This window comes from Myotis lucifugus, unplaced genomic scaffold, assembly GCF_000147115.1.
Source record: "Myotis lucifugus unplaced genomic scaffold, Myoluc2.0 scaffold_349, whole genome shotgun sequence".
Lineage (NCBI taxonomy): Eukaryota > Metazoa > Chordata > Mammalia > Chiroptera > Vespertilionidae > Myotis > Myotis lucifugus.
Genome location: NW_005871397.1, coordinates 121,197 through 137,554, shown reverse-complemented (window position 1 = coordinate 137,554; position 16,358 = coordinate 121,197). Strand labels below are relative to the sequence as shown.

At 41.1% G+C, this 16,358-nt stretch overlaps 1 protein-coding gene across 1 annotated transcript in view; it reads right to left on the bottom strand.

Annotated features, from left to right (window-relative positions):
- Nucleotides 1-16,358, bottom strand: part of ATP10D (ATPase phospholipid transporting 10D (putative)) — a 69,215-nt gene that overhangs the window by 20,365 nt on the left and 32,492 nt on the right. Inside the window, 7 exon segments of the mRNA XM_023764794.1 lie at nt 159-468; nt 4,695-4,879; nt 6,471-6,597; nt 7,811-7,917; nt 8,531-9,140; nt 10,848-11,036; nt 13,579-13,817. Coding sequence (XP_023620562.1) covers nt 159-468; nt 4,695-4,879; nt 6,471-6,597; nt 7,811-7,917; nt 8,531-9,140; nt 10,848-11,036; nt 13,579-13,817 — 1,767 coding nt within the window.

Below are 16,358 nucleotides of genomic sequence, written 5' to 3'. Positions count from 1 at the left end.
GAGTGGGAGAATGGAATGAAAGAAGGAAGAAAAAGGGGAGGGAAAGCACAGCCAGCCAGAAGGGTAAACAGGTATACAGAAGGAAGGACAGACAGAGGGATCAGCGTTGGCGTGGCAGGAAAGTGAGAAGCACAAGGCGAGGTTCCATCCCCACTCACCAACGGCCAGGGTCATCACCCGGAGATGGTTGCGCACCAATTTCACCACCTCGCTTTTCTGCAAGGGTGTGGCTCTGCAGCAGACCACAGCTTGACAGCAAGCAGTCAGCTCCAGGAACTGCCTCTGCAGGCTCTCCTGCAGGGCGAACTCCAGGGTCTTCCCAGTGATAATGAGCCCAGCCCGCAGCCCTGAGTCCCGGGGGGCAGAAGGCTGGTGTAAATCCTCACTTAAAGATGCTTGCTCTGGAGAGACTGGGTTCTTCTTCTGAAGTTCTTTCAAAATTGTGCCCATCAGCACCTCACAGGCATCCTTGAAGCAAGAGGCGAAGACAGTTAGCCTTGGGGCTCTTTGGTGGCCACATCCAGCAAAATTTGTCACTGTCATTCTTTAGCAATTGCTGCACCCTGGCAACCCTTGGTACTTTCAAAGACCCGACAGCTCTTCCACAAAGACTTCTGCGTGTATGTGGGAAGCAGTTAAAAGGATGAGGACAGTTCATGTCCAATTCTACAGCTAAAAAATAGTTATGGAATGTCTTTATTTGTGCAAGTTACCTTCTCAAACAGTGAATCCCAAGAGCCCTTTGGTCTTACTCTGCCAGTTACTAGCTGCTTGACTTTAGGCAAATCATGTAGCCTCAAGGTTCTCATCTGAAAAATGTAAATGTTGTCTACATCCTAACATCATTGTGAGGAATAAGTGAAATAATGCATGCAAAGCTCTTAGTGTAAGGCATGACACAGCAGAATTTAAATCAGTAATTATTGTTTTTATATACTTTATTGAATGCATTCATCCATCCATCCATTCACTCACTAAGTATTTATAGAGGAACTACTGTATGTTAAAAAACATTCTAGGTGCTGGGGATATGCCAATGAACACAAAAATCCCTGCCCTCGTGGAATGGATATTCTGGTTGGGGCGTTCTTAGCGGTGCTCATCATGTTTGGTGGGTGAACCTCCCTCCACTCGCCTCACCCACACTAGTTAGGAAGTTCTTCTTTTAAAGCCTTCACAGTGCCTAAAAGAGGGCCACATTAGACACTCAATCAATATTCATTGAATGAATTCTACTCAAGAAGACTAACAATCAACCTATCCAGAAATTGTGTCAAATGACTGCTAAGCAGAGAACCAAATGAAATCCAGGATCAGTGCATTTATAGTTATAAGCTGAGCCTGAAATTGTTAATTCATCAAAGAGCCCCTCACTCAGAGGCCATTGACTCTGATTTCAAATGCTGTTTTATCAAGCATTTCTCAACCCACAACAACATGAGATGGGTAAGGAGGAAGGAGATACGGCTATGTAGGCAGGACACAACAAGGACTTAAAAACTGCATGAACTATAAACAAGAGATTCCACTTTACAATGGAGCTACCTGGCAACCTTTACCCCTGGAACAGATCTGATCCTAATACTACGAATAGTCTTTGTAGCCTTCATAGGCTCACAGTGTACAGAATGCAGACTGAGTGGATGCCCTCCAAAATCGGACGTAAATTTTCTGTAGTTTTATGATTCTAGATTGATCACATAGATGGTATTATCCTCTTATTTGCATATGTATGTGCTTAGTTTATAAATTAACTGTACTTTTTCACACATACATGTAGTTGATCTTCATTATTTGTGGGATTAGCGATTTCACCTATTTGCTGAAATTTGTCTGAAATCCTACATTGACTATTCATGCTGCTTTTGCAGCCATTTGTGGCCATGGACAGAGTGACAATAAATGAGACAAGAGTCGTGCACCTGTCCAGGGAAAGCTGAGCAAGGTGACACTCTGCCTTCTTACTATGTCAGCTCCCACACTGTAAACAAGTGTCCTTTTCATTATCTGTTAGGTGACATATTTTTTTTTTGCATTTTGGGTGCTTTTTGTTGGTGATTTCACTGTTTAAAATGTTCCCCAAGTATAGTGCTGAAGTGCTGTCTAGTGTTCCTATGCAAGAGAAAGGTATGAGGTGCCTCATGGAGAAAATATGTGTGTCAGATAAGGTTTATTCAGGCATGAGTCATAGTGCTGTTCAGTGTTAATGAATCAAACATGTGTGCATGCATGTGTGTATGGGTGTGTATGATAAGGTGTCTTTAAACAGAAACACACATGAAACAAGGTTATATATCGATTGGTTGACAAAAAAGTTGTGACCAAAGGGTCCCAGGAACCTAATCCTGTATTTCCTTTAGGGGTAATGGATCACTATTTGCTAACTCAGTATTTTTGACAACTTTATATAACTTAACTCAATGAATAATGAGAATCAACTGTATGTAAGTATATATATATATAGAGAGAGAGAGAGAGAGAGACAGGTTAATACAGATTATGTAATATGTAATATAATATAGAAAGCATACTTGCAAGTAATCAGCTATAGGTACTTAGGCAAATCATCAGAACCTTTTCAAATCTCAAGCTATAAAATAGGAATACTGTAATTTTATTTGCTCCACTTGTTATAAATATCAATGAGATTATGTATAAAAAAGCCTTTTTTAGACTAATAAACATGAAAATAATAAGCTGCTATCTCAGGAGAATATTTAAAATAAAATTATAAAACTAAAACTTAAAAAACTAAATGATGAACCCTGAAAGGCCTTTAAATATCACAGTGCAGTAAATAATCTAGGAAATAATTAAAACATAAAAGCAAAAAAACTTTATGAGAATGGGAACTTTGTACAGTTTGTAAGTGGCTACATTTACTATAATCCAATTTACAAAGTTAGGACCAAAAGTTGATGAGATTTTTAACATTGAGTACTGCACTGCAGAATGAGCAGACATTCCATTAGTTGCCAGGGGCTTATTTAGAATGTCACAGAAGCAATTCCTCCCCTGAATGACAAATTGGGCTCCATGATCTTCAATTCCTTTAACTCCTATCATCTCCAGAGGGGTGTAGAGTGGGGAAAAGAGGAAATAATACTAGTGATTGAGCCCCTTCGATGTGTCTGGTATTTTATATGCATGGACTTGAATCATCATAAAACTAATTAAGTTTACTGTGTTCTGTTTAATTATTCTCCCTGTGCTTTTCGATAGCAAAAAAATAAAATAGTCTTTTGAACTTAGAACACTCCACAGCTGATACACTGTGAAGATTTCTTGGATTGGTAGTGTAAATGCTTTTACCATAAATTGTGTATTTACAAATAAATGTCAAAATCCTAAAAATTTTACTGCTCATAAAATGCCAAAATTAAACACCAAAAATGTCAAAGTCAAAATTAAACACCAAAAATTGATTATTTTTCCTTTTTAAGATTCATTGAACCTCTTGCCTCTGCCAGGCAAAATATTAAACAATTTACATTGTCTCATTTAAAGTCTACATCAACCTTATGAAATAGGCACTGCACTCACTTTAAAAGGCAAGGAAAAAGGCTCAGGAAGGTAACTCCCCAAGGTCACATACCTGGTCACTGGCAGGCCAAGTATTTGAACCTGGATCTTATCAGCCTTAGAGCACATCCAATGTAGTGATTACAATGACTAAGCTTTTTCTCGTGCTCAGCCTCTGGCTGACACTGGGAGCTGGCTGGTGATTGTGGTTAGGGGTCCCTGGGCCACTACCAACTGCCAAGGAGAACCTACTTTGTGTTGACTATGGAAAATGTTATTTCCTCTAAGTGTACAGTCTCGTTGGGTATGGACTGAGGCCTGATCATAGAAACATGGCTAAGCAAACACGGCAGCTGGTGATGGAGTCTTAGATGTGACCAGGTGAGAAGCTCCGGGGTTTGAAAGTCAGGCTGCCTTGACAGAATGGATGTCAGTGATTCAGTCTGACTACAGAGGAAGGAGTGAGGAAGGTTTTCCAAGCGAATTACACAATATGCAGAAACCTTAGAGTATCACTATGCTAGGAACTTTCTGAAAAAAATAAAACAATTGTTTACTGATTAGAACGTTTGTGTTAGAGATTAGGTGGGAAGGGAGGGGTTAGAAAAAACAGTTGGGTCCAAACCTAAGTTCCTTTTCCTTAAAAAAAATCCCCTTTATCCCTGCTTAAAGAGTTCTTCAAACTTTTGGAATTCTCAGTAGCACTGCACAAGAATTACCACCAGAGGGCATGCTTACCCTGAGAGTCTATTTTTAGAATTACCATGATAATATGAATTTATTCACCCGATTCCAATAGAAATCATCACTTCCTCTCAACTTGAAAGGGAGATAGATTCCTGTCCTAGAGCTTGATATATTCTGTCCTTAACAGCTAATCTTGTCAAATCCCTGGTAAGCCACCCAATAAGAGAAGGGAGAGGGGGGAATAAAAAAGAAACTTCCTTTTCATACCTTTACTCAGCAATGGCTCCTCTGAACCATTCTGACATCTCACCAAGCCTTCAGAAGAACTATGGTACCCTCCCCCAAGCACGAGCTAGGCTGCTGCATAGAATAAATAATGATCAAGGAGCTAATGGTTATCGGTTTTTCTTCCTCCTCACATTCATCAAAGCACAAATGCTCCACTGGCTTTGAGAAAAGACCGGTTTAAATCTCATGATTCATACTTTACTCTGGGTATTGAGGACAAAGAGCTTGTCATCTGGCTCCAGCAGTTTGCATGCGTAGGCGATGTTGACAGCTGTCTCCTGCTTGTCCCCTGTCAGCATCCAGATCTTGATGCCGGCTTTGTGAAGGGCATCTATAGACTCGGGGACTCCCTCCTGCAGACGGTCTTCAATGCCAGTGGCACCTACAAATTCACCAAAGTGCAACAGGGCTTGTAAGAAATTCAGCCAGCTGAAGCTCATCAAGGCTATAACTGAGCCCTACCTATAAGTCAACCCAATCTTGCTCCAGTAAATTCCAGGGATCCAAAGGAAATGTGAAGACTCAGACCAAAATCACATACAAAGTAACATTTTCAGAAGAAGCCTTAAGAATCAATAAGTTTATCAAACTTACTTATCCTCCCTTTGGCTAGTTTTCTTTTCTGTAAATTGAGGGGGCATTGTTTCAGTTATTTATGTAACCTTACTCTATAATTTTATAATTCTATGATACTCCCAAGGGTAAGGGCAGAATTTTAAAGAATGCTCTTGTCAATAAGGCGTAATACCTATTTTCAATGCTCTTTCCTAGTGTAAGTCCACAGTTCCCTTTCTGAAATAGGGCCAGATAAGTATTGGAATTAAAAAATGTTGCAGATTTTAAAAACATAATGTGGTGCATATATCATATTTGTAATATATGGTCATCTAGCATATTAATATTTCTGCATACACATGTTCACACTAATTAGGATAATAAAGACTTATTAACACTCTTATCAAATCAGGCCTCATTTTGCTGCCCAGTGAGTTCTGAGTTCTGGCCCACAGAGTATCTTAGAGTTTGGAATTTCAGATGAGGAAATGTCGACCCCGAGTACTCACTGTGTCACTGAGAAAGGACTCAGCAGTGGGCATCATTATCCTATTGGCCAGAGGCTAAGAGAGAGCATTGTTTTTCTCTGAACCAGAGGAATGGGGCCCAGAGGTTGGTCCCTTGGGATGTTAGTGGTTCTATTGGAAACCAGATCTCTAGGTCTAAGGCAGTGGTTTCCAACCTTGTCTCCTCTTAGAATTACTTGGGGAGCTTTTAAAAATTCAAATGTCCAGGCCACACATCAGAGCAATTGAATTAGAATCCCAGACACCAGCATTTTTTAAAGTGCTCCGGAAGATTTCAGGATACAGCTCAAGCTGACACAAGGGGTGTCAGTGTGCAACCGTTAGTGGAAATCAGGAAGTCAGAGAAAACAGAGAAATACATTTCATTAGCCCAGCTGCAGGTGCAGAATAAAGAACACGGGCCCTGGAGCCAGGCAGGCCAGAGTGCCTCCCTAGCTTTGTCAGTTACGAGCATGTGGCTTTGGACACGTCACTGATTGCTCTATGCTCCGAGTTTCTTCTAAATAAAATGAAGATTTGTTGTGCAGATTCAAAAAGACAGCACATATTAAGTAAGGTATCCAGTGCCTGGCAAGACACTTCAGCTTTCTTCCCTGGAACCAGGATGTTTACATGATTTGTACTCTATGTTCCAAGTTGGGTTTTTAAATGACCTCTTTAAGAAAGACCACCCCGATTCGACCACAAATAAAGTCTATTTCACTGCAGTGGAGGACGGAATAGAAGGGATTGGAAGCTAGGTAGATATGAGACGGCATAGGGTGGGCAGAACCACATATATCTATTAGATCAAAGTGTGTGTGTGGGGGGGGAGGGGGCACTGGTGAATAACAGAAATGTCAACTGTGTTCCAAACTCCTGCATTCAGAAAATACAACATAGTCTCCCTACCAAGTAAAGTCAGTTTGTTCTCCAACCTCATGGCAGATTCAAGCAGTAATTCTTCCCTGTTGTCAATGCTGGTTTCAGCTAAAAAATGATTCCTCAGCCACTCTTCATATTCAGTGTCACTCATGACCTATGGGGGGAAGAAACAAGTTATAAGGCAGTCATGTGACAATCTTGCCAGGACCGATTCCTGGAGGAATAGCAAGCCATCAACTTATTTTAGGTATTCCTCTCTCTGGGCACACTTGTGCCAGGCCCATACCCTCATCAGACGCTTCCCGAATTCTATGATTAGCCTAGTGTAACACTGACGATGAATGGAGCCTATAGCTCAGTATCTCTGGACCATACATGAGGAAACTGGGTTAATCTATTCAGTTAAACCAGAGAGTATGCACTTGGGAGAAGTCTCCACTTATTTAAGTTCAGATGATTCCAATGGTGTACTAGTAGCTTGAGGTAGTATGAAGTCAGCAGCACCTCTGATGTCTTTGGATGGTTGGTTTATGGGGTTAGTTATTTGTAAACATAAAAAGAGAGAACAGACCATGCTGGTAAAGCAAGAAAGTCATGTTCCAAATAAAAATTAAGAGGAATTCCTTGAGAAGGAATGAATGATGCATTTTCCTTCGTCTTCAGGTGGTTCTCAACCTTCCTAATGCCGCGACCCTTTAATACAGTTCCTCATGTTATGGTGAACCCCAACCATAAAATTATTTTCGCTGCTACTTCATAACTGTAATTTTGCTACTGTTATGAATCGTAATGTAAATATCTGATATGCTATATGTGTTTTCCGATGGTCACAACCCATAGGTTGAGAACCCCTGCGAGGGAGAAATCTACATTGAAGTTCTTATAAAGCAGCTGGAGTAGTAGAGGAGGTGAGGCACTTCCTATCTATTCACACATAGGTGTAAGAATGGAGACTTCAAGATCAAAAGGGACCTCTGCCTTTTCCATGAAATGATCCTGCCCCTGATACAAATGTAGCCCAGTGGATGTCAGCTCTCTCTCTTTTGTTTAATCCTCACCTGAGGAGATGTTTTTATTGATTTTTAGAAAGACAGGAAGCTGGAGAGAGAGAGAGAGAGAGAGAGAGAGAGAGAGAGAGAGAGAAAGAAAGAAGAGAGAGAAACATTGGTCGGCTGCCTCCTGTACACACCCCAACCAGGGATGGAACCCAAAACCCAAGTGTGAGCCCTGACCTGGAATCAAACCTGCAACCCTCTGGTGCATGGGATGATGCTCCAACCTACTGAGCCATCTGGTGAGGGCTGTCAGGTTCTCTTAAATTAAATTACCTGGGAGGCAAGAGTGAGTCGTGTGCTAAGCAGCCTCACCTTCTTTGCTATACATAAAGTGCGTAGGCCTCGTTTGGCATAGTCATCCAAGTGTTTCTGGGTTTTCTCCCTTATTATCATCTGTTGTTTTGCCAGACTTGCTCCATCTGAAATAATTAGCAAAACACAAGGGTTCCCATCAGGCGGCCCAATTACATACTTTTTAAAATGATAGCTTAACCTACAACAAACAAAAGGCCTTGCAGTTCTGTACATTTATAAAAGGGAACCCCAGAATTCATCCTCCCGTTGTTCCCATTCTCCCTGGGGAGAGGAAAGTACCAAGAACTGAATACCAACCCTGTTCCCACACCGTCAATAACGACAGTGACAATAACTATAACAATGCTATCAGTCCCTCATCAGGCATTTACAGTTTGCTCGCACTGGGAAAAGCTGTACCTATATGGTATACAGTACAATGTCAAACCTCTGAGGAACCAATAAAGAAGGTACTATAATCCCCATTTACTGAAGACTCAGGTACAGAAGTCAGATAACTTATCAAGACATAGCTAATGACAGCGGCCAGATTTGAACCCAGGTCTGGGTAGCCCCCAAACTTAGATGCTTTCTCACCCAATCCTACTGAGCCTTCCCTGCTTTGCCAAGTATGACTGATCCCCACATGTCTGCCTGTTTGTTTTCATCAACCACTGAGAGTGGCCTTTTCATCTCTGAGCCCTTCATCTCACCACCCTCAGTCCTGTATGAACCCACCTGGGGAAGCCACGGACAGCAATTCCATGATTACAGAATCAGCACCCTTCGTATACACCACAACTTGGTGGGAAAGGGGGTGCCGGACCACAACGGACATTCTTTTTCTTACTGAGTCGAAGGGCAGGATGTGTAGGAGTTGAAATGTTAATGGTCCCAGAGCAGCGAAGTCCACCATGACCTGCTCTGGTGTCCGGGACTGCAAAGTGCATTGGTAAGCCCTGGCGGCATACACCAAGGCCGCCTCATCTGGGCTCTCCGCCTCATAACACAGACTGGAGGTCAAGGGCTGTCCAGGGAGGGCGTCCACCTTGCCGTTGGCGATGCCTGCATCACCGTTTTGTTTCTCTCTTTCTGGAGGGCAAGCGGAGCTCCCGGGGCCCTGCGGGCTCCCCGCTGTCTGGGAGACCTCTCCTTCGGCAGGCGAGGCTGGTTTCACTCGGCTGAAGAGGGAGAGCCTGCTCACGAAGGCGTTCGGGGCCCCAGGAGATGGCTCCTTCCCACTGGCCAGAGATGGTGAACTTGATCTTCGGACAGACAGTCTCTGGAAAAGGTTTTTAATCTCTTCCAAAGACTTAATGGGCATTCCACTTAGTGAAGAGAGTCGGATCTAGGAAGGAATTTGGGAAGGTCTCAATAATGCAGTCAAAAGACAACTCTGAAGTCAAACTGGGGGGAAAATGAGATACAAAGAGTTACCACTCCCTTAAATAGATAGCAACTGGCCTCATGCTTACAACTGCCACAGAGAACATCAGTAAAAACAAAGAGAGCCATACTGAAAAAGATGTGCTAATGTTGATGGCATTATGAACTTCTACAGCCATTCAGGACGAAATCTGACAAATAGCAAAAGACATAAAATGCTAATATTGCCAGCAGTGTGTGTACTTATTAGCAATTTTTCCTAATGAGCTAATTTAAAAGATAGAAAAACCCATAATCTTTATTGTATGCATCCTAGCAATAACAATTTAAAACTTGTAAGCAAATTAAGTATTCAATAATACTAGTAGCATATTCAATCGTGAAGAGCAATTAATTGGTTCCTAAAATTTTCTCCTTCAGAAATGCCCAAGGAATTAAAAAGTTTTCTTCTAAAGATGATTAGTTTTATGATAGTTTGAGGGACTCGTGATGGTCAATTTTTCGATCATACATGAGGTTTCTGTATTCCACGAGAGTTCTAATTAGCTCCTTTTTTACTGCCTTCCTATCACTCCCTTGAAATATCATGAAACTTAGGCTCCTATATACCTATATTTTATTTTCGGCCATAGAATATTATATTCTTTGGAGATAAGGTATCAATATTTCTTAAGCAGAAAACACTAAAAGATGTCTGCTTTGGAAATAGATGTATATAAAGTATCATGTTGGGAGAAAACAGAACACTCCACAATTTATTCTCTAATTACATAATCACTTTTCAAAGGGCAACTTTCTCGTTGAAATCTTACAAAAATAGAGTGTCTGAGCAAACGAAAGCTTAATTGGAAGTAAATTATTTTTATGTTAAACTTGACCACCTCTGAAGTTGCCAAAAGAAAATGATCTGATGGAAAATTAAAATTTAATTGGGTTGTGCTGCAAATTGAATTTTAAGTGGATGTGTGCAAAAGGGGAGATAGTGATACACAAGGAAGCCAGCACAGCAAGTGGTGAATCACCAGTCTCTAAAACGAGTTTTTCTTTTTAACTGAAAATGAATTTTCCATGAATTCTAAGCTACAAGTAGACTTTAGAAATCCAGCTTTTGTGGGAACTGCAGAACCTTGGTGTATTATAGATGTACTGGATTTCAGATAGATGAAAAAGGTACATTCTCATGAAGCATGATAATAAATCTAATACTTTGTATCTTGTTTGATACAGTGTATACTATGATGAAAGTCTCCGAAGCCTCAAAAAAAGCTTCAATTTGGTAAAAAAAAAAAAAACTAAAGCAAAATGAACAGAGCCACATTCCACAAGAATCGCTTTCTTCAGCTACCCTCCTAGAAGCAAAATATATAGTAGCCCTGGGCCATACTTCTTGGGTTCAAATCCCACCTTCCCCACAAAACCATCCTGTGACTGGTCAAGTTACTGAACCTCAACTGTAAGACAGAAAATTACAGTGGAGTAATAGCACCTAAAATCATTTAGAACATTGTAAGTGCAGAGCACTGATTAACTGCTGGATAAATGTTAAGATGGTATTATTAGCGGCTATTATTATTATTGATTATTATCCACATAACAAGACCAGTACAGGTACATTTAAATCCAAAGTTCTCTTCTGGAAGGTGACCTTTGTTTGCATTAGAGACCTTACCTTTTGTCGTGGTTGGTTAGGAGCAGAAACCACTACTGTGTTGCAAATTGCCAACGCAATAAAGAAGTCAATGATGTACAAACTCTCCTGAGGTGGATCTGGGATGGTCTCATCTACTGGGCCAAAGAGCTGAGGTGTAATCTGACTAAATTTGTCCAAAAGCCTGGTGTCCGGTACCACATCTGTTTCCTGGAGATCCAATAAGACAAAGTGTGATTATAACAAATGTCTAAAAATGAGAGTTTTAAATCTAAATGAGAAGTAGCTTTTATAACCAGAATATATGAATCATGACACAGTAAACTTTACTCTTCTAAAAAAAATATTTAATATACCTGTTATTTCCTAATAACGTTCCACGAGGCATTCCTGAGGGTTCCGACAAGAGACTTCAGATCATCCCAATTATGTGGCAACTCTACTCTGCGCCCTCCTCTTAAAAACTCTTTGTACAAATTGGCTCTAACAAGTTGTTATTGAAAAAAAATACTCCACTTTGTTTAACACAGTACTCCTCACACTTATTTAGGAGTGCTAGTTCTAGCAAAGAATGTTGTAGTAGAAATCTGTTTATAATCCAGTAACATACAATCAACTGCCTTAGGAATTTTTCAGATGAGTCAAATGAGGAACTTCAAATCAAGTTCACAAAAATGCCAGTGTACTCTAGGGGGGTCCTAGTTGCAGTTGGCTGGCAAAGCATCCTGAATGCATGAAAGCCAGCCAGGTGATTTAGGGGGAAAAGTAAAATATGGAGATAAGTGACATTAGACTCAGAAGACTGTGGCATGTACTTTATGCTTAGGAGTTTGGTGAGAACTAGCATAGGCTTAGTAAGAAGAGAGTACAGGTTGGAAATCATATGAGTTTGGGTTCAGGTCCTAGATCCACTGCATACTAGCTAGTGGCCTCAGGCAGCTTGCTTCACCCTCTGAGCTTCTGAATCATGGTCAGAATAACACCTACCTCAGAGGGTGGCTGTGTAAAGTAAAGGAGACAGTGGGTGGGATGAGACCAGCACAACAGAAACCCAAGTAATGTAATGTTCCTTTTCTTTCTTGAATGATACTCACCTTCAGGTTGCCAGGCTCACAATGGGTTTTAAAGGTCCACGTTACCTGCTGTTACAAACCATTCTTAAATTTCTATCTAAATACTTGTACATCTGCTGTCCTGTGGTACCTAACTTAGCAAAATTTGAATCTTGTTGCAGACTGATGGAGTTCATAGGCTCTCATAAGCTGGGGGCTGTTCCTAAATGAGTTGCCCACATTTCCTCATGCATCTCAAACATAGTAACCCTGAGCTGGGGGCTGGCTGGGCCCTCGGTACTCAGAGGACAGCCCTTCCCTCAAAGTCAGTAGAAGAGAGTAGTAAAGTTTGAGGCTTCTCACTCGATGTTTAGTCAACCAAGGGATGCTTGGGAAACTTGTTGCATGATCTTTATCAAGGCCTATGATTAAACCACCAGCTAGTGCCTGTCAGACTCCATGGGTTGGAGCAATACTCCCCGGAGGCTTCCTTCTCAGAATGTTAATACATAGTAAGCAAACAAAAGAAAACAAAACAAAAAACAAAACCCCAAACCAAACAAAGAGTTCCATACTGAAATACGTTGACAAAAATATTTAAATTAAACAGGTTTCTTTATTGCATCACTTTTCAGAGAGCTTCCTGGGTACTGCGAAGAGCCTGGTATGAACAGGATTCTCAAATTTTATATTTCAGAGAGGTCTGTTCTATGGAACACATCTGGGATTGAGTGAGAGATCTTAGAAGCTAATGATTTCATTGGACCAATGATCTCTACATTGACTAATAACTGGCTTCAGAACATAGAGATTACTGCATTCTGAAGTCGATCTCAGACTAATGAAGAGTTTGCAACTTCCGTCTTTGTAACAAATGCTATTGATGTAAGTCAATCCAAATACCTCATTTGGGGAATCTGACGACTTGCATGACTGAGAGCCCTGCGCCGTCACCATAATAAAAGGGATATTAGAGCTGGCCAAAGCTGGGCTCTGGTCAGCAAAGCTGTGTTTACAAAAAGGACTGTCAAAATAAATGTGAGAGCCCTGGCCAGTGTTTCTCAGTAATTAGAGCATCAGTCCGGGCACCAAGGGGTCACAGGTTTGATTCTTAGTCAAGGGCATGTACCTGGGTTGCAGGTTTGATCCTTGCCCTATGGGAGGCAACCAATCAATGTGTCTTTCTCACATCGATGTTTCCCTGTCTCTCTCTTTCTCTTTCTCTCTCTTCCCCTCCCTTCCACTCTCTCTAAAAATCAATGGAAAAATATCCCCGGGTGAGAATTAACAATAAATAAAATAAAATAAAAAATAAGCTCTTGGAGGGTACCAATGATTTGTACATACTTACCTGTGTACAAGATAACTCTGGTTAGCTTTTCTGAGAGTGAGCTACGGTCCTTACAGAAGGCAGCCTTCTTCAAGCTCAGACATGATTGGCCCTAATCAGAAATATTCCTTTTTTTCCCCCAGAAATGATATTTTCTCTCTCAACACTGAAGTTATCCCCCAAATTAGGAGGTTGTGATATTGTTTGTTTATACTTTTAATTATATGTATGGCACACACACTAAATTGCAACTATGTGGTCTCTTCTCAGGTTGAAAAGACAACAGTGTTTGGCTCTATTGTAATTATGAGGAGGTTCCGGCATTACTCATTATTGATGGACAAGAGTCAAGCCACGCATTCACACTTACGATGGGGCTACTGAAAGCAGCCTGTCTGGAATGAGGCGTTTCGCTGGCTCCTTCTCCACTTCCTAGAGCAGAACAGCTCCCAGCATGATGATTTGAGGATTTACTTCCCAAAGGCCGGTTATGAGCCATCCTGCAGTTGGGGGCCCTCGGTTTCGCCATATTGGCAAGGGAGCCACTGGGGGTGTCTGCAAGATCCTCATCTTCAGAGACAGCTTCCTGATAGGACTCTAACCTCTTGGCTGAGGGGTAAAAAAATCACACGGTGTCAGTACCTGAGAAGAACCACTTGCAAGTTGAATATGTCAGGCATTTACTTAAAACTGCTATTTCGTACCATCTCCTCCTTTTTCCAACCTGGCCTCCAACCACCCCTCCCCCAATACCCTTAGCTCATGAACTTACCTCATGGAGAAAAGGAGAAGCATTCAGTTAGGAACTCTCTTCTTTTCCCATCATTGAATCAACCAACCTATCTGCATCTGTACCCAAACTCTCTGTCTTCCTACTATGAATAAAGATTCAAATGCCAAACCCTCCACTCAAGCTCTCCATCCAACCCTCTGGCCTTCTCAAGGACTCCACCCTTAGAGTTCTCCCCCCTTTCACCTACAGCTATCTCTCCTCAACGAATCTCATGGCTTTCTGTCCCCATCTCTCCACTGACACTGCTCTTGTCAAGGTCATTTATGAACTTCCTGTTACCAAATCCAATGATCGCATCTGCCTGTATTTTATTTGAACTCTTAGCAATGTCCAACAGAGCTATTTTCTCCTTGAAATGGCTCTTCCTGTTTCTCTGACACCATTTGCACCTATTTTTCCTCCTACTTCAATGGCTGTTCCTCCTTAGTTTCTCCTGCTGTCTTCTCTCCTCCCCAAACCTCAAACATTGGGTTGCTGTGGAAGCTCCCTCCCTTCTCCACCTATAACTCTTTCTTGGCAATGTCATCTGGTCCCATCTTTGAAATAGCATCTCTGCATATGACCTCCAAACCAATACCTTCAACTTTGACTTCTAATTGGAATCCAATTCTTCATATGATGCTTCCAGTTGGATGTCTAGAAGGTTCTTCAGCAGATATCTGTATGGCTGCCTCCATTACTTTCCTCAAGTTTCTTAGATCCCCTTGTCAATGGAGATTTCCCAGATCTAACTACACTATATACTATAAATCTTATCCCAGCACTTACCATCATCTACACACTATATATCTTATTTGCTTATATTTTTAATATAAACTCTGAAAGGGCAGATCATTTTACCTGCTTTGGATATCTCCAGAGCCCAAAGCAGTGGTTGATAGATACTCAATAAATACTTGTTGAATAAATAAATGATAGATAACTTAAATTTCACATGTGAAAATAGAACTCCCCTATTATTCTCCCTCAGAGTTACTCTTTCTCTGTCTTCCCATCTTTGTAAATGGTACCTAACTATATAGTTACTTATGCCAAAAATGTAGGATTCTCCCTGATTCTTCTCTTCTTCCCCAGCCCCACTTGTCATAGCATCACCAAGAGCTGTCCTTTGTTCATCCAAAATACATCCCAAATATCTTGACTTCTCTCCATCTCCATTACCTTAGTCCAAGCCATCATCATCTCTCAACTGGACTAGTGCAATAGCCTCATAACTGGTCTCCTTGCCCCTCAGCAATCCATTCCTCACACAGTAGCTAGAGTGACTCCCTAAAAGATAAAGCAGATTGGATCACTCCCTGCACAAAACTCTCCAGTGGCTTCAGTTTACTCAAAGTAAAATCTGAATCCCTTTTCTTGACTTATGTAACTCAGAATTACCTGATATCCACTGACCTCTCTAGCTTTCTTGCCTCTCCTTCCACACGTTCACTAAAACCCAGCTTCACTGGCCTTTCTTTTACTTTGAAAACTGGTAAGCTCATTTCAGCCTGAGGGCTAGACTAGCTGCTCCCTCACTATAAGACACTTGTCCCTGAACTTCAAGATCATGTAATTTAGATCTGGGCTCTAATGTCCCCCCTGAGAGAGGCCTTGCCCAGTCATCCAATCCAAAGTAGGCTTTCAACCATTCTATATCATATCACCTCTTTTTAATTCTTTGCAAAGCACTTTTTGCTATTTAATATTTTTCTTGGTTTAAAAATTAATTTTTTGTGACTATTTTCTCCAATAGAAGCCCCAGGAGAACCGGGGCCTTATATGTCTTGTTTATGATTATGTCCAGTGTCTTGAGTGCACAGTAAATAATCAACAAATATATGTGCTTGTTGGATTGCTAGTTGTCTGTATGCTGCTTAGTCCATGGACCAGATTTCTAAGTTGCAAGGTTTTAAAACATAAAATGGTCTTGTCAGATGTATTTATTTTAATTACATATGTGTAAGGGGTTATTTCCAAGAGGCCAAATTCTTTATGGTAATATCTCCTAGCCAATACTTTTGCTAGAAAACCCTGAAGGGTTAACTTGTTTTCATTTCAGTAAAAATAATGTCTCAGAATTAATAATATATCTCCCCAGAATTAAGTTCTTGGGAGAACTGGCCTCTACCATCACCCTCTTCAGCATTCAGTGTGTGTGTGTGTGTGTGTGTGTGTGTGTGTGTGCGCGCGCACCCTTGTGTGTGGTGTGTATACATGGACTAATTTTTAAGCCATTGCAAAGAAAGAGACCAGAAGTTCTAGATGTATATGGTCAAGAAGTGCTCACAGGCAAAGTCAGCACCTTCTAGAAGTAGTCCAACACTCATGGTTCCCAAATAAGTATCTTATCAATTATACTTGTCATGATAGCATTT